General features: G+C 53.3%; 5 protein-coding genes across 5 annotated transcripts; 3 read left to right on the top strand and 2 right to left on the bottom strand.

Moving 5' to 3' along the window:
• Positions 1-10: 10 nt before the first annotated feature.
• BU26DRAFT_575694 (uncharacterized protein) lies at positions 11-1,858 on the top strand (the record flags this gene model as incomplete). Its single annotated transcript, XM_033834360.1, has 3 exons — positions 11-462; positions 511-541; positions 685-1,858. The coding sequence occupies exons 1-3, from the start codon at positions 153-155 to the stop codon at positions 1,856-1,858; spliced, it is 1,515 nt and encodes a 504-aa protein (XP_033692174.1). The 5' UTR covers positions 11-152.
• Positions 1,859-2,205: 347 nt separating this feature from the next.
• BU26DRAFT_513869 (S-adenosyl-L-methionine-dependent methyltransferase) lies at positions 2,206-3,365 on the top strand. The gene has a single exon (XM_033827712.1). The coding sequence runs from the start codon at positions 2,313-2,315 to the stop codon at positions 3,180-3,182; it is 870 nt and encodes a 289-aa protein (XP_033692175.1). The 5' UTR covers positions 2,206-2,312; the 3' UTR covers positions 3,183-3,365.
• BU26DRAFT_37394 (uncharacterized protein) lies at positions 3,260-5,288 on the bottom strand. The gene is made up of 3 exons (XM_033822530.1): positions 4,882-5,288; positions 4,580-4,830; positions 3,260-4,520 (listed from the first exon to the last, which is right to left on the bottom strand). The coding sequence occupies exons 1-3, from the start codon at positions 5,083-5,085 to the stop codon at positions 3,338-3,340; spliced, it is 1,638 nt and encodes a 545-aa protein (XP_033692176.1). The 5' UTR covers positions 5,086-5,288; the 3' UTR covers positions 3,260-3,337.
• A 5,492-nt stretch (positions 5,289-10,780) lies between these two features.
• On the bottom strand, positions 10,781-11,663 carry BU26DRAFT_513871 (uncharacterized protein). The gene has a single exon (XM_033827713.1). It carries the CDS (start codon positions 11,471-11,473, stop codon positions 10,961-10,963), a length of 513 nt encoding a protein of 170 aa, XP_033692177.1. The 5' UTR covers positions 11,474-11,663; the 3' UTR covers positions 10,781-10,960.
• Positions 11,664-11,883: 220 nt separating this feature from the next.
• BU26DRAFT_513873 (uncharacterized protein) lies at positions 11,884-12,353 on the top strand. Its single transcript, XM_033827714.1, has one exon. The coding sequence runs from the start codon at positions 11,890-11,892 to the stop codon at positions 12,331-12,333; it is 444 nt and encodes a 147-aa protein (XP_033692178.1). The 5' UTR covers positions 11,884-11,889; the 3' UTR covers positions 12,334-12,353.
• The last annotated feature ends 1,257 nt before the right edge of the window (positions 12,354-13,610 follow it).

Consider the following 13,610-nt stretch of genomic DNA (forward strand, 5'->3'; position numbering starts at 1 on the left):
AGGTTGAGAGGTGAATGCCTGTTTCATGTTTCTTTCACTCACCGTTTGACTTACATACTATATCCGTGTGACAACCCTACAACGAGAAACGCTGCACCCTCCTCAAAACCCGTCTGCGCCTCCCAAACTCGACGCATCCAGAAACCGCAACCATGTCCGGCACCGATAACCGCGATAATCAGCGCACACATGTGCCCACTGGAACAGATGAAGTGCCGCGCGAATTCCTCGACCGCTTGAAGAACGCCACGAAACTCTACAACAAAAACCAAGACCCAGATGAATACCGTCGAGCTCTCAAGGGCTACCATAACAAGCCTAAAAAAGAGACGAAGAAGGCAAAGAGCGAAGAGCGAGTGCCTGTCTTACTGCAGTGGAAGGAGAAGGAAATGGCAGACGAGATGGAGGCACTGATGATGGGTGGAAAAGAGGAGCATGCAAGTGGAAAAGCGGACTGCGATGGTGACGTGGAGATGGAGGATCAATGAGGCAGACTGTGAAGCAGAATAGCCCAGCGCTTGAACGTGTTTGTCAAAGCCAGGTAGGTATTGAATGAAGCAAGCAAATGCTTGCAGCAAACACACTAGAGCGGACAGATAGAGAAAACGGAACGTTGATCATACCTATACATGGCACTCCTCCGCCTGAATTTCTTCATGCACCAATGGAAAGACTAACAAACAGACTCAGCGCCGCAGCGCCTAGAAACCCCAAGGGCGCTGGATACCCCTACATCATGCACCGCGCTTATCTTTGCGGTCATCCCGACGAATGGATCAAAGTCCACGAGATCCCTGGCGTGCAGCCAAGGAGGCTGCAGCATACCCTCGTCTCTGCATTCGTACCAGGTACTAGAGAATTAAGGATGGCCTACGACTGCACCCTAGAGCGCTGCCCCCGCTGCGCAGACGAGCATCAAGCGCAGCGGCGTCAGGAACGTCCATACGAATGCACTCGTTCCCTTGCGGCGAATCAGGGTGAGGTACAATCCAGCGAGGACTGTGTGAAAGACGGGTTCCTTCATGTATTAAGACGAGAGCGGTTTGGATCGAAGGTCAAGAGTGAGAGGCCAGTGCGTTGGATAGACGAAGGTGACCAGAATAAGGTCTACCGCATGCTTCGAGAGATGCACGTCAAGACGGAGGCCGAGCGTGGAATCAAGCAACACGAACGGATTTACGAGGATGAACGCCCGCAGGAGCAGCTCCTTACGAATTCCGACCGCCGCAAGAGGTATGTGACAGCGCGGCGAGTTACCGAGAAGCCTGAGACTCCACCATGGCGACAACCGCAGCAGCGTGAGCGGGCAGTCTCCATGCCGTGGTTCGAGAACTCTGGAAATATCCACAGGCCACCAGAAGAATTCAGGCATCCAGCCCCAAAGCACATCATGACCCGGACTTCGACAGAGCCACTGAGGAAGCCGGCGCAATCAATTCCCAGTGCTGCCGCTACGCTTCGGTATTCCGATGGAGCGAATCCAAACCCAGAGTCTTTCCGAAGTCGCACTTATACCCCTCCAACAATTAAAAGCCCGAGAGAAAGAGTGCTCGCCAATCTAGAATCCCGTAAATCCGACAGCCCTAGAAGCTCTGTGAGGGTGTCGGGAGGGACAACAACGAGCGGTGGGGGAAGCTCTTTGAGAGATTCCGGAGGCGCGGCGCAAAGTCAAGGCGGGCTTTCGAGACGTTCTGGGGGAACTGTACAGAACAGTGGATCCGGAACATCGTCACTGCGAGCCTCGAACGGGACTACGCAGAGCAGCGGATCAGGGAGGATGATTACGAGGGCGGAACTGGAAAAGCCGTTACCAGCGCCGCCTCCAGAGGAGAGGCAAAGAAGATGGTTAAGACGATAGGAAGTGAGCATAAGGTAGTTGATCCAACAACAATATTGATGAGTTCTTTCTGCTCACGTCTCCGAAGGAGCAAGGAGCTGCACGTGATGAGCGGCTGCCTACAGCAATTCAACCCGTGCAATTGAGGTCCGAGTGAAAAATGCATGACACAGGGATGCGAGGAATGCGAGTGACTCACCGAGAGAGAGATAGAGAGAGAAATAATGGATGAATGGAGGTACGAGAGGCCTTTAGAACCGCTCGGGGTTCTCCTCGGACAAAACCTATGCTCCCCTCGGAGTTTCGGAGATAACTCTCTTATCAGATCCGCGTCACGTAATCCCCGCTGTGACTCCACAACTGCAACAGGGACACCCAATCCACACACTCAATGCCATAGCTCTCCGACATCGTACATGTACCTCTGTAACTCGGACAACCAGGCATCAATGTCGGAGTACGCGTACGCCACGCAATGCGCTCTCCGCGGCCGCCATTGCTCTCCTATAAAGCGCTGAAAACTTGCTTCCCCGCTCCAAGATCAAGCCTAACCATCTTCTCCTCTAAACTGTACCTTCATACCCCTCACATCAATCTCCTAGAACGCAAGACACCACCGCTTTCCACAATGCCCACCTACCAAGGCCAACGCTACGAACAAGACCCGCGCTGGACCGCCGTCGACGCCTACTCCCTCTCGCACCTGCACCCCAAGTCCGCTACGACACCGTCCCACGACGCCCTCGAATACGCGCAAACCAATGCCGAACAAAACGGGCTCCCGGACATCGCCGTCTCCACCTCGCAGGGCAAGTTCCTCCAATTGCAAGCGCGTCTCGCGCGCGCGAAGAACATCCTCGAATTGGGCACTCTGGGCGGCTTCTCAACCCTCTGGCTGGCGCATGCGAGCCCCGATGTGAAAGTGACGAGTGTGGAAGTGGATCCGCACCACGCTGAAGTCGCGCGCGCGAACTTCAAGAACGCGGGCGTCGCGGATCGCGTGGACGTGCGGCTCGGGCCTGGGGTGGAGGTGCTGCCAAAAATCGCAGAGGAGGTGAAGCAAGGCAAGCACGGCAAGTTCCAGCTCGTCTTCATCGACGCGGATAAGGAGAATAACTGGAACTATGTGGACATGGCGCTGGGGATGTGCGAGCCGGGCGCTTGCATTATTGTGGATAATGTTGTGAGGAAGGGGCAGCTTGCGAATGAGGGGGGCGATGAGAGGATTCAAGGCGCGCGGAGGGTGGTGGAAAACATTGGTAAGGATGCGAGGCTGGATGGCGTCGTGATCCAGACGGTTGGGGAGAAGAGTTATGACGGCTTCTTGATGGCGGTTGTGAAGTAGATGATCTGTCGAAGGATCTGGTGGTCCTGAAGCAGGCTAATAAAATGCCGTCGATGCGCCTTGGATAACAAATTCTAGTCATGTTATTTAAAGCATCCATATTCTTACTTCAATCTCCAGCCTGGGCAGCAGCCGATCTACATCCCCTAGCTTACCTACTTTACACCCAGCGCAATCAACTTGTCCTTCGCGTCAAAAACATACACCCTGCCATCTCCAAACACCGGTCTACTATACATCATCGCGCCCTCCACTTTCGGTAGCGGAATCTCCATCAATGTCCCATTGACCGGAACCGCCTTGTACGCCAGCAGTCCCTTCTCTGCATCCGTAACCCATACAATGCCACTCCCCGCCGTGCTATTCCTACTTGTCACCGTGGGTATACCCACACCGCGTGCGTGCGGACTAGATATCGAAGATCTCCCTGCGAGGGAGAATAGCGGGCCGGAGGAAGTCGAGTTTGACGAGCTGAAACGGTACGCAGAGAGCGGCGCACCAGCCGGGTTAACGTATACGTAGCCGCCCTCGAGCGGGTAAGAGCCGATGCCGCCATAGACCTCGCCGTCGAGGGGAATGGTTTGCAGGACGGCATCTGTGCCGTTTTTGCCTTCTCTATAGCCGCCCAAGTTGTCCAGGTCCGTGATGTACATCTTGAAGTTCTTGCTTGCCGCTACGGCCATCCGTTTTACTTTATCGGTTTTAAAGAGCGAGGAATCGAGGATGGAGACTCCCCCGCTGCCAATATCCTCGCCTTGGTCGGATTGGTAGTCGAAGGGGCGGAACCAGTCCTGGAGCTGGACGCCGGAGTCGTTAGCGTTGACGCGGACGACGGATTCGGAGACAATGTCCATGGGCATCTTCCCCGAGATAGCTTTGGTCGAGATATTTGTATCCGTAGACCCTCCTCCGTTATCGACCGTGAAAAAGACATCCTGCCCATCCGACGCAAGTCCCATACCAGCCTGCCAGATGCCACCCGCACCACCGCCATGCCACAGCGTCCAATCATCCGTATACGCGGAATTCGGTCCACCTTGCGTGACCCACCGATTAACCTTTTGGGTGTCGACGTTAACTGCGACCAGGACGCCCGTGTAGTTGAACGCGTCACACATGCCTCCAAAGCCGGCGTATAGAATGTTTCCGACCATAGCCAGGGACGGTCGCTGCAGGAGGAGACCGCCCAAGAATATCTTGCGCGGGTCGTTGTCGGCTGGGACATCATCGAGGAATATAGGCCAGTAGTACACATCTTGGAGGCCGTCGAGGTAGATGGCGTTAAGGTAGTAGACGCCGTTCAATGCTGGGCTTGCTCCGCCGGGAACACGATAGTCTCTATAGATGAATCAGTGAGCCTAGATGAGCTACGGATAAGGAATCAGTAGGAGTCTTACTCAATGTACGATTTAACGTAGAAGAACACGACGTCGTACTCAGCATAAATCACCGGCGTTCCCATTATGCCCATACTTTTGCTCACATTCGTGCAGTAGGCGGCCTCCATTGGCCATGGTGGATGGATCTGTCTTTCGACGATGAGTTCGCCGGTTGCTGCATCGAATGTCCGGACGATGTTCTCAGTGGATGCTGTGAAAACTATTTGTCGGCCAGATTGGAGCGTGTAGACAAGCGGTTTTGCCCAATGCTGTTTTCAATGTCAGATAGGTGCGGGGGACGGATTGGAGGATGGACGAACTCTCTCGCCCTCCTTGAAAGTCGCGTTCCAAAGCTGCTTGAACTGGGAGGCGGATTCGGGATCTATGTTATGATCTCCACCAACGTATCCAGACTGGCCTATATCTGCATCGCGCCATGTATCCGAAGGTGCGAGTGCGCTTGCGAGGCTGTTGAATGCGGACGCAAAGCAAATCAGTGCTGGAAAACGATCGAAGAGCCTCATTACGGAAAACTCGAGTGCTGCGCCGAGAGCGGAATGCACTTTTCAAACCCAAGAGGCAAATTTCTTCTGCACCAAGATTTCGGCTACCAGGACGAGACTTTGAATTCGTAGATCCGGGGCAGTCTTTAAACTCCAGCCTCCAGGGCGATCCACACGACCGGGTACGGCCATCAGGACTCAATGGCTAATAGGATGCTAAATACAGAGAGTGTGCAGGCATGCTTCAGCATTACATCCATATAGATCGTCGCGGTAGTTGCAAGTATTGGAGAGTTCTTCCTTGGCGGATCGTTTGCGAGATAGATATTAATATGCCCGCTCCCCACACAGCAAGGTACGATATTACCGAGCAGGGATTGAAGAATAACGAAAACAAGCATCGCATGCGGGTTTAAGAAATTCCGTGCTACTCTCTAGAAAGAAAAGCGGAAACCCGGATACCAGAGAAGTGGGAGAATGGGAGGAAAAATAGCGAGAAGACTAAGAGGCTTCCCATCGCGATGAGAAAGGCGTTCTGGCTCTGAAGTCGATCCCGGACCCGAGAAAGAGACGATCGCACATTCACCTTGCTCGAGAGAAACTCTTTTACCGAATTGTTGGCGCGGTGCTGATCGTAGTGCCAGTCCACAACACGACCCCTTGAATGGGGCTCTAGCTCCTCGAGCAGGAGCTTGATGATTTCCCTCCTGTCCGCACTGTCGCCGTTGTAGTCTCCGTTGTCATAATTAGAAGGCATTTCGCGGAAGATGCAGTCCGGATTCGCCCCGGATTCCAGCAGGAGCCGTGCAGCTTCGAGATTACTATTCTTGATCGCAAGCTGAAGAGGAGTGTAGAACGGGTAGTACATGGTGCACCAATCGGGTGGAATACCAGCATCGAGTTGTCCCTTTAAGGCTTCGACATCGTTCTCTGCAGCGGCTCTGTGGATTTGTACATATCCACCATCGCCGCGTTTCTGCACGAGCATCCCACACCCATTCTCAATGAGGAATTCGCGGAGTGCGGTGCACTTCGGGGGTTCGGCATCAGTGTTTGAAAATGTGCAATACTGCCAAGCCAAAACCGCTACCCAAGCCGCAGGTTTGATAGAGCCGTGACAGGTAGTAGTTAGGGAAGCGCCATGTTGCATAAGTAGTCGAGCAACGGCCAAGAAATGTTCCGGTGGCTGTTTGAAAGCATCATACCCGAAGGCGAGATTAAGAGGCGCATCCGAATCCCAACTCGGTGACGCCGGTCTCAGGATTTCGTTTGGATCGGCACTGTGCTCGAGGAGGCACTCTACCACGCGCGGAAGCGCTTTCGAACAGGCCGAAGGTAGACAAGAGAATCCGCCCGTGTCCTTCATGGAAATATCTGCGCCTCGGTTGATCAGGAAAATTGCAATGTCAGAGTGACGACAATGAATGGCCGTCTGGAGTGGGCAACGTTCTGGTTTTACGTTCAGAAGTCCACCGCCGTTGACATCGACTCCCGCTTGATATAAGGCTTTGGTGGCTTCGACGTCGTTCCGCTCAATTACCTTCGTAAACAGCCTTTGGGCGCGGCGTTGTAGATGGGGATCTTGGGTGAGGCTTCTTGGTGGGAGACGCCCAAGGAAGAGATGCATTAATTCAACGTCGTCATTGGACTCCGCGAGGACAGAAAGATCCAGCAGCTCCGGTACTTCGAGAGCGACTCTGCCGGTAATCGAACGTGCAACCTCTTGCCTGCGCATTTCAACAGCACGGTAAAGCGGGCTTCTTCCAAACGCGTCTTGCTCCTGGAGCTGCTTGGGATCTAGGGTCTCGATGTTGGAGAGAGTACCGTCCCGGGCATCGATATGCAGTTTACTCCAACCAAAGCACTCCGAGATATCGTCCGAGGAGAGAGGCGCGTATCTTGCAATCGTCTCGATGGTCACCCGATGACCTTCCTTGATTGCCAAGTCGAAAGCTGTGAGGAACTCATCGTTTTTGATATCGGTAGCAGCTCCCCGTTCTAGAAGCAGTTTGCAGACGGAGTAAAACTGCCCGGCTGCGGCGTAGTGAAGGGCCGTCCAACCCCTGTCGTCTTGTCTATTCAGGAAATATCGACCTGCTCCAGCTGAAAATAACTTTTTGACAATGCGTTCGTAGCCCAAAGCTACCGAATAATGCAAGGCCGTCCGGCCCCGGTCGTCGTAATACTCCACCCAGCTCCTGCCTTTGAATGTGAGCCTGTCCAACATCCGCAGCTGACCATTGATCAAAGACTTAAGTGCTGAGACATCCTGGGTATCGACCGAATTGAAGTCGCGAACTTTGCCAAACAAGCCTTTCATCTTATATTCAGCGACCTTTTCGCCAGTCCTTTGGATAGCTGTTTCTGTTTGCAGGTGTAGCTCCAGTACTTCGTCCATCACCGAGGTAAGAAGTGAGTAGACATCAGTGTTCCCCATAGTGTAGGCCTTCTGCGCAGCTGTCTTGCCCGAACGATCCGTAATGGAGGGATCAGCACCCAATTTCAGAAGCTCTCGAGCGACCTCTTGATGGCCTTGCACAGCTGCCAGATGTAGAGCCGTGCATCCTTGCGAATCTCTTTCATTAATGAGGTTGTCTTTGTCGGAATGCGCAAGTCGATATGCGCGCGGGTCCGAGGAGACCAACCCGGTATACAAGGGAGACAATGCCTCTGCGTAGCCATTCAGTGCAGCGACATGCAGAGGGGTACGGCCAGACTTGCAACGGCATTTTCTTGTTCCGTATCGCGGACGGTCCTTTTCGTGACGTAGTATTTCATGAACAACAGCAAGCTTGCCCCGCGACGCAGCCCAGTGAAGTGGAGTCCATCCCTCTCGATCTGTGACAGGACATCTACCAGGGTCCGCGTGGCAAAGCATAGCTTGGATCACTTCGGGGTATCCGGAGGCCGCCCCTCTATGTGCGGGCGTAATGGAGTCGCAATCGGGTGCGTCAGCGTCAAATCCAGCTTCAATCAGAGCGGCAGACACCTCGACATGACCTCTTGAAGCGGACCACCATAGAGGTGACCTTTGCGCGGAATCAAGGAGAGGCCGGTGAACACCGTCAAGCAGGGTTATCGTCACATCGTGTAATCCAAAATAAGCGGTGATATGCAGGCTAGAGAAATGTGACGGGCAGATACGTGACTCGATTGACTCCGGATTGGAGAACCAGAACGTATGCCACCAGACCTCCCGATTTGATCCGTCCAGGAACTGTAAGGCAAGTTGCGTAACATGTTCATCGGGTGACGCCATGGCTTCGAGGTGAACAAACCAATTCGAGACAGCGTAGGAGAGAAGTGCAAATCTTGGTTCGGACCTTTTGAGAAGTGCCATTGCTCCAGCATGGTCTTGGGGTACCTGTATGCCTCCAACAAATTGATAGCTTAGGTAACGCAAACATACTGCCGCAGCAAGGCTCTCAGAGGATCGCATTTGTTGCGTGTCATAGCAAGCCATGATCTCTTGGTGGACGTTCTGTTGCTGAAGGTAGCCGCCAATATATTCGGTGACGGTGAAATGGGTGAAGAAGATCTTTTTATCCGGTCCACGGTATTGAATAAGTCCACCACAGGCTTCGAGGGCCATCCTTTCTGCGTCTGGAATGAACCGCTTCTCGTTGAGAGCTTCCGAAGGGGGCTGAATAGCAAGGAGGACCAGTAGCTCGGCGACAGAGATTGGCCTTCTGGATATGTACAGCCAGAAGAACACCTTGTACGCTAGTAGTCTTCGCGATGTCAAACGCTCAATCTCTTTGATAATTCTTGCATACGTCTCCGACAAACCGGCGGGGAGCTCCTTCAGGCAGCAGAGGATATCATCCTCACACATCTGCGACTGTATTTCATCCAGCATAAGCTTGACCCAGAGGAACATCCCCTCGCACCTAGACAATCGATGTCGAATCCGATCCCTGGTCTCTTCACTGCAGTTGAACCCAGCAGCATCGATGGACCTTGTGATGAAGTGGTTGATATCGGAGCGTGAGAGATCGGGACGAACTTCTAGTGTCTGTAGTGGGACATGGATACGCAACAGATCTTTGCGAATGCTAGCAGGCGTTCTACTGGTGACCAGGATCTTAAATCTTTTCGGGATGGAGCGGAGTCGCCTCAAAAATAGCTCTCGATCCGAGCACTCGTCAATGGCGTCGACAGTAAGATAGCAGGGTGGCAGGATATCCAATAGCGCTTCAAGCAGCTCCGTAATCTCCTTCTCGGTAGCTGTCGGGGTGCCGTTCCTGTGTCTGATGGCTTGTAGATATTGGAATGCCGGGGGGTAAAGCTCGACCAACTGAAGACACCAGGCTCGAAGGAGTGATGAGAACGTGACGCGTTCCTTGTCCCCACCACAGAAGAGAAAATACGCGACGGGCTTTTCTATTCCAAGGTAACCAATGAGCTTCGAATAGAGGAAGGACTTCCCACAACCAGGGGCACCATGAAGCCAGAGCATCTGAGTATCGGGATCTTGGAGCCAGTGGTGGATTTCCTTGCGTTGAAGGACCCACTCACAAGTGCCTTCCAAGCGCGCTTCCTCGAGTTGGGCTCTTTCGTCAGAGCAGATGCGTGCATTCAGCCATGCGCGGCAGCTTTCTGCAGATGGTTAAATTAGTGGACCAACATAAACCGGGAAACATACCCTTCTCTCGGATAGTCGCTACCAATTCTAGTCGCTCCACTCTCTTTCGACTTTCAGCTGCGAGACGTCGCTCCTCTTCCGCTCTTTCCTGCTCTCTTCTCTGCTCGATTATTGCCGCAAGCCTAGCTTCATATTCCACGAGTTTTCGGGAGCGCCGAAGTTGCCTAAGGGAGTCTTCAAATGTCTTGTCGAATGATTTCCATGCCGCTTTGACCGCTGTACGGCCGGAAGACTCCCTGAATACGGCTACTGCACGACTAATGAATTCAAGTATTTGGAGATACGCTGCTTGAAGAGCCTGCTGAAGCGGAGTGTGCGATTCGAACAATGCCGCGTAGGTCGAGTACCGTGGCAGGACATCTCCAATCCTCTCCAACATGCTGACCAATTCTGAGAAGTAGTCATCATATCTCTTTGCCGCCTGTGTCAAGTAAGTAAATGTTCCATGCGTTTTGCTCTCGGTGCCGCCGGCAGAGCAGTGTGGGCTTACCAGTACAAGAACCCTCAGGGAGCCCCAAAGGGGAGGAATCACGCATGAAGTATTGGCGACCACATCCAGGGCTTTCCCATAATCACTGATGGCGTCCACGAAAGGCTGGATTCGGAGGGAAGCGCGTCGAACCTTGCTCGATTTGCGGTGATTCAGTTCGAAGCGAACCACGTCGTCTAGGATATCGGCAAGGCTAGAGTTAGAGAGTATGGACTTTTCCTGAGGATTCAAGTCTGCTGTAAATTGCTCCACTGCAGCTTTCCAGGCATCCGTGCTGGTTGAAGGCATTGCTGAGGTCACGCGGCTGATCCTGCGTCCGGATCGACGCCCGATGAATCGAGTGGTGGATTCCGGGTTTGGCTGGTGGAAATTAGCACAGGTTGGTTAGAAAGGATAAGGCTGCGGCATCAGGGCGATATCAGTTGAGGTTTGGTTGTTCGATTCGTACGCATCCTCTAACGAGGCTGGGTTACGCCCGGTTGGTCCGTGCGTATATGCACCGCCTCTCCATCCTGGTAGCAAGGTCCCTCTAAATTGCGCAGCAAGGCAGCCTCCGAATTTTAAATGACAGTAAGGCCGGAGAGGAAATGAGCTGGGGCATAGCCAGTGTTATCGTATGCAGTCGACGTAAGCTGAAGGCTGTATATCTTCCTATGTATACGCGACCCTTGCGGGCCAGGTGCAGCCGGGCACCGCAGAGATGAATCCAACAGGCAAACCTTCGTCGAACGGCTCTGCATCCAAATCTCCAAAGCCATGATTCAAACCTTCTTCTCCGCATCCAACATCTTTACCAGCCTACCCTTCACAACCTCACCCAACTCTTCCACACTTTCCACAAGCTCAATACTAAACCTTCTACAAACAATCTGCACATTTCCCCTCTTATAGAAACCCTCCGGACAACAGACAACGCATTTCTTTGTATGAAGCCCCGCATACATGCCCAGTTCCAACAACGTTACAGGCGTCAGCGTCCCCGGCTTGAAGTAAAACACAATCACGTCGGCAATGGAAGCGTGATCCATTTCCCATTCGACTTGCTCCTTGAAAGGAGCGAAGGAAATGTCTTCCTTCCAGCTAGAATCCCAATCATCGCGTCGCGGGTTGAGGATTGCGATGGGGAGGTCGGAGAGGCTGGCGACGAGGCTGGACGTCCAATCGGTGGTGCAATCTGGCTCGATTGTGCCATACAGGACGACTGAAGGGCGGTCGACCTTGGATCGAATGGGAGGTTTGTAGATAATGGGTTTCGATGGGTGTTCAGATGCCATTATGAGGATGGAGTTGCGACGATAGCGATAGCACGTTCACGGCCCCAGGGCCTACGGGATGGAAAACTGCGCTAAGCCCGACTGGGCTAGCGGTCAATATGCCTCTTTATCAACCCATGGACCTTAGAACCCGTGGACACTCCAGCTCGTCATGGTTACTCTCCCAGGACACGGCATGCTTCTGCGAGGAAGGGCTTGGGGAGAGACCAGAAGGAAAGAGAGCTCGAGAACCGCTAATGGCAGAACCTCCAATTGGCCTCTCGGTCCCGAATGCCGACGCAAATCTTTGGCCAAGTTCGAATTCCCGTCGAATAGAAGACCCGGATCTCATAATTAATCACGCTAGGGTTTCTTGCTGCGCCTCGATCTGTAGGACGTTTCCCTGTGACGCTCACGTCTTGGCTTGGTTCCGGCGTATGACGTCACATCCTCCCTCGAAGCATAAAATTGCTGGCCATCGCAACAGTAATCGGATCATCGTCCCAAACTACATTCGAAAAAGCCAGATCGAATACCCGCAAGCTACATCCAAAGTTCATCGAACACTTCCAACGTCAAACACCTCCAAAACCTACCGCCTCATACAAACGTCCATCATGCCGGTCGGTCAGCAAGAATCCGGCGTCACCTCCGGCGTCAAGTTCGTCACTTCGACCGTTGGCAACACCGTTGGCGGACTTACGAATACCGTTGGCGGCGTTGTAGGAGCACTGGGCCGCGGCGTTGGAGAGACAGTCGAGGGCGCAACCGGAAGTGCTGGAAGGCCCGTTGCCCGAGGCATCTCAGACGCGACGACAAGTGTCGAGGACGGTGCCAACAAGATCGCAGGCGGCGTGAAGAGGGCTGGCGAGGGAAAGTAAATCTTGAGACAAGACGATTGCAGAATGTTGCTGGTGTGGGAGATACCCGAGGAATGGAGTTGGATTTGGCAAGCGTCTGCGGATATCGGGATTTAACAATTTGATACTTGGTTTAATGGAAGTCTAGCTTGTGTTTGGAATGAGTTTCCCTACCTACCTTTTCTCGTGCATACCGCGGCCGAGCTACGATATTACCGTCAAACATCGTCTCTCAAGTGCCAATACAAGATGCCGCTTCGGGAGAGAGGCAAATATATGTGACTGGCCACATCCAATAGCGCTGTTGGCTGTTCGCAGACTTGGTTAGCACGATGACCTGACGATGTATGCCCGCTGGGTGAAGGTTAGCGGGTAGGTTAGCGGGTGGATACATCCCGGCATGCTAAGAAGACTCGGGCCACTTCACCGACACCCCTCAGTCTCGGGAATCACGACCCCGGGGCACCTTGTACTGTATGGGGGCGTTGGCGTGGTGCCTACAGCAAATCCTTGCCGTGAGATCCTATATTCTCGTCTCGTGACAATGTTGAGATAGGCACGATGCTACTACAAGAGGAATGTCATTCGGTCTCAGAGCCTGATCTGAAGGAGGGATCAGCAGCATGTCGTTATTAAACCTCAGACAGAATGCTTGAGCGCGGGAGCCCCACACGCCCAATGATTGAAAGGGATTGCTTGCGTGAGAGGAATGCACTCTTGGGAAAAGAAAGATAATTGTGACGCGACGGAGCGCTGAAACCCACCGACGTCATTAAGGGCCCCGCGTAAGAATAGAAACACTGATTCACGCGATTCTTCGCTCAAACAAACCGACAGCTGACGTCTGCCACCAGCCACGAGTCTTCGGACTGTTTCGAGTGCGGCTGAGGAAGTCCGATGAGTAGACGACATCGCGGAGGAAAGAGGGGTGGCTGCCGTTCAGCCACATTACCCCACAATTGGTGCAGTAGCGTGACAGGGGCTGTAGGTAATCGAGATGCAGTCCTCGACGTCAACTACTCTTCTACCACCAATTGAGAGGCAGAACGCTTCTTCCTGCGCCCTTTTTGGCCCATACACTACGCCGGCACCAGATTAAGCCGCAGATCTAGGACGTTCTTCCGCCCCATCCCCAACAAACCGCTCACCCCATTCTTTCATTCTCCCATCCGTCGCTGTCCGCCTCTGCAGAGGGCACGCGAGAATGACGCTGAATTGGTACACTAGACGATGCCCTTGTGACTGCGGTTTCCCGGGAATCAGCTGTTGCCAGGTGTTTCTCGCACCCAGCTGTCCGA

This window comes from Trematosphaeria pertusa (assembly GCF_010094035.1).
Source record: "Trematosphaeria pertusa strain CBS 122368 unplaced genomic scaffold BU26scaffold_1, whole genome shotgun sequence".
NCBI classification, from domain to species: Eukaryota; Fungi; Ascomycota; class Dothideomycetes; order Pleosporales; family Trematosphaeriaceae; genus Trematosphaeria; species Trematosphaeria pertusa.

Excerpts from the sequence above, each read along its gene's own strand:
- BU26DRAFT_513871 (XM_033827713.1), bottom strand. The coding sequence starts at position 11,473 with ATGGCATCTGAACACCCATCGAAACCCATTATCTACAAACCTCCCATT.
- BU26DRAFT_513873 (XM_033827714.1), top strand. The coding sequence starts at position 11,890 with ATGACGTCACATCCTCCCTCGAAGCATAAAATTGCTGGCCATCGCAAC.
- BU26DRAFT_37394 (XM_033822530.1), bottom strand. The coding sequence starts at position 5,085 with ATGAGGCTCTTCGATCGTTTTCCAGCACTGATTTGCTTTGCGTCCGCA. Across the intron at positions 4,831-4,881 it reads CTTTCAAGGAGGGCGAGAGA|CATTGGGCAAAACCGCTTGT; the intron begins GTTCGTCCATCC and ends CATTGAAAACAG. Across the intron at positions 4,521-4,579 it reads TACGTTAAATCGTACATTGA|AGACTATCGTGTTCCCGGCG; the intron begins GTAAGACTCCTA and ends ATTCATCTATAG.
- BU26DRAFT_513869 (XM_033827712.1), top strand. The coding sequence starts at position 2,313 with ATGCGCTCTCCGCGGCCGCCATTGCTCTCCTATAAAGCGCTGAAAACT.